General features: G+C 57.8%; 1 protein-coding gene across 1 annotated transcript in view; it reads left to right on the top strand.

The window, feature by feature from the left end:
* LOC103581487 (tumor necrosis factor receptor superfamily member 10B-like) overlaps positions 1 to 1229 on the top strand; it is a 3200-nt gene extending 1971 nt beyond the window's left edge. The window contains exons 2-5 of the mRNA XM_008563306.1: positions 191 to 264; positions 355 to 504; positions 1050 to 1081; positions 1191 to 1229. Coding sequence (XP_008561528.1) covers positions 191 to 264; positions 355 to 504; positions 1050 to 1081; positions 1191 to 1229 — 295 coding nt within the window. The remainder of the gene's footprint in view (positions 1 to 190; positions 265 to 354; positions 505 to 1049; positions 1082 to 1190) is intronic.
* The last annotated feature ends 126 nt before the right edge of the window (positions 1230 to 1355 follow it).

Genomic DNA, 1355 nt, shown 5'->3' with positions numbered 1-1355 from the left:
GGGGCCCTGGGTGCTTAGATCCTCCCACAGACTCAACAAGGGGAGTCTAAACTATGACCCCTGGAGACACAAGGAGCCTGTCCTTCCTCTGACAGCTTCTTAGGGACGTTGGGCAGGGAGGGGACTCTCTCTCTAATCCCATCTGGCAGCTTCCCTCACAGAACCTGTCACTTCCCCTGTGTGTTCCCAGGTGCCCCAGTGGGATGGTTGAGAAGAATCCCTGTACACCCTGGAGAGATCTCATGTGTGTCCCCAAAGAATCAGGTACAAAGGCCACTGGGGAAGCCCCAACCACTGGAGAGCCAGTGACCACCACTAACCTGGGGACTCCCACCTGTCTGTGTCTTTCTTCAGGGAATAAAAACAGCTACAACTGGGTCATAGTCCCAGCCTCATTACGGGTTGTGGCCTTGGTTGTTGTGGTCTTGGTTGTTGTGGCCTTGGTTTTTGGGGTGATTTTAACGTGGAAGAAAATACCACTTTACCTGAAAAGCATCTGTCTACGTAAGTATCAGCTGAGGGAAGGGATCTGGGCTTCCGCCCCCACCACAAACAGAAATGCCTCCCCACCTCCCAAATCCTAGTGTTTTCCCCGCCTGGCTCTATCTTTTTCTCTGTGATTGCCCCTCCACCACCCACCTCATGAGCACCCCACGGGGACCAGAGTCTCACCAGCCCCTCTCTCAGGGCTGACAGTCACCTCATGTCCCAGCCAGTTTGTCAATCTCCAGGGTGCAACCAGGGCAGAGGAGCAGTCAGCTCCGGGACTGGGGACAAGGGTCAGGATGAGATGTGGTCAGGGGGTTTACACAGCTTTGGCCAGAGGAGGACCAGAGATTCTACACGTGATGATTTTTACTCTATTTCCCCTTCTGCTCCCCCTCCCAAGGATGCCCAGAGTTGGCATGGCCCCATTCCTGTCCCCAGGCCCTTGGCTCTGTGTCCAGCATCTGAACCCCAGCCCACCCCTGTCCTGGCCCTGCCTCGGGGAGAGAGGTGCTGGGGGAGGCCCCTGCCCACTCGCTAAGGGGCCGTGCCTTCTCTTGCAGGGTGTGGAGGGGATCCCAAGTGCGTGGATACAGTGAGTGGGTTGCTCTGGGACCTGGGGGCACCGGGTGCTCAGGAACTGCTTCCCTCCCACAGCAGAGCTGGGTGGACCCATCCCCAACTAATCCTGCTCCACTGCCCAGACTCTCTACATTGGCCTGGGGGCTCTGGGTGGACTGTAAGGGGCAAGTGTTCCTTTTGAGGCCCCCACAGGCTAGTGGGCCGTGATGTAGCCCTGTCCTTCCTGCTGCCTGGAGACATCCCCAGGACACAGCCCTAGGGTGGGGGTCAGATTGGGGGGTGACCTC

Source organism: Galeopterus variegatus, unplaced genomic scaffold (assembly GCF_000696425.1).
Source record: "Galeopterus variegatus unplaced genomic scaffold, G_variegatus-3.0.2 Scaffold13176, whole genome shotgun sequence".
Classification (NCBI taxonomy): Eukaryota; Metazoa; Chordata; class Mammalia; order Dermoptera; family Cynocephalidae; genus Galeopterus; species Galeopterus variegatus.
Note: the sequence above shows the minus strand (reverse complement) of the source record. Positions and strands in the feature narration are given on the sequence as shown.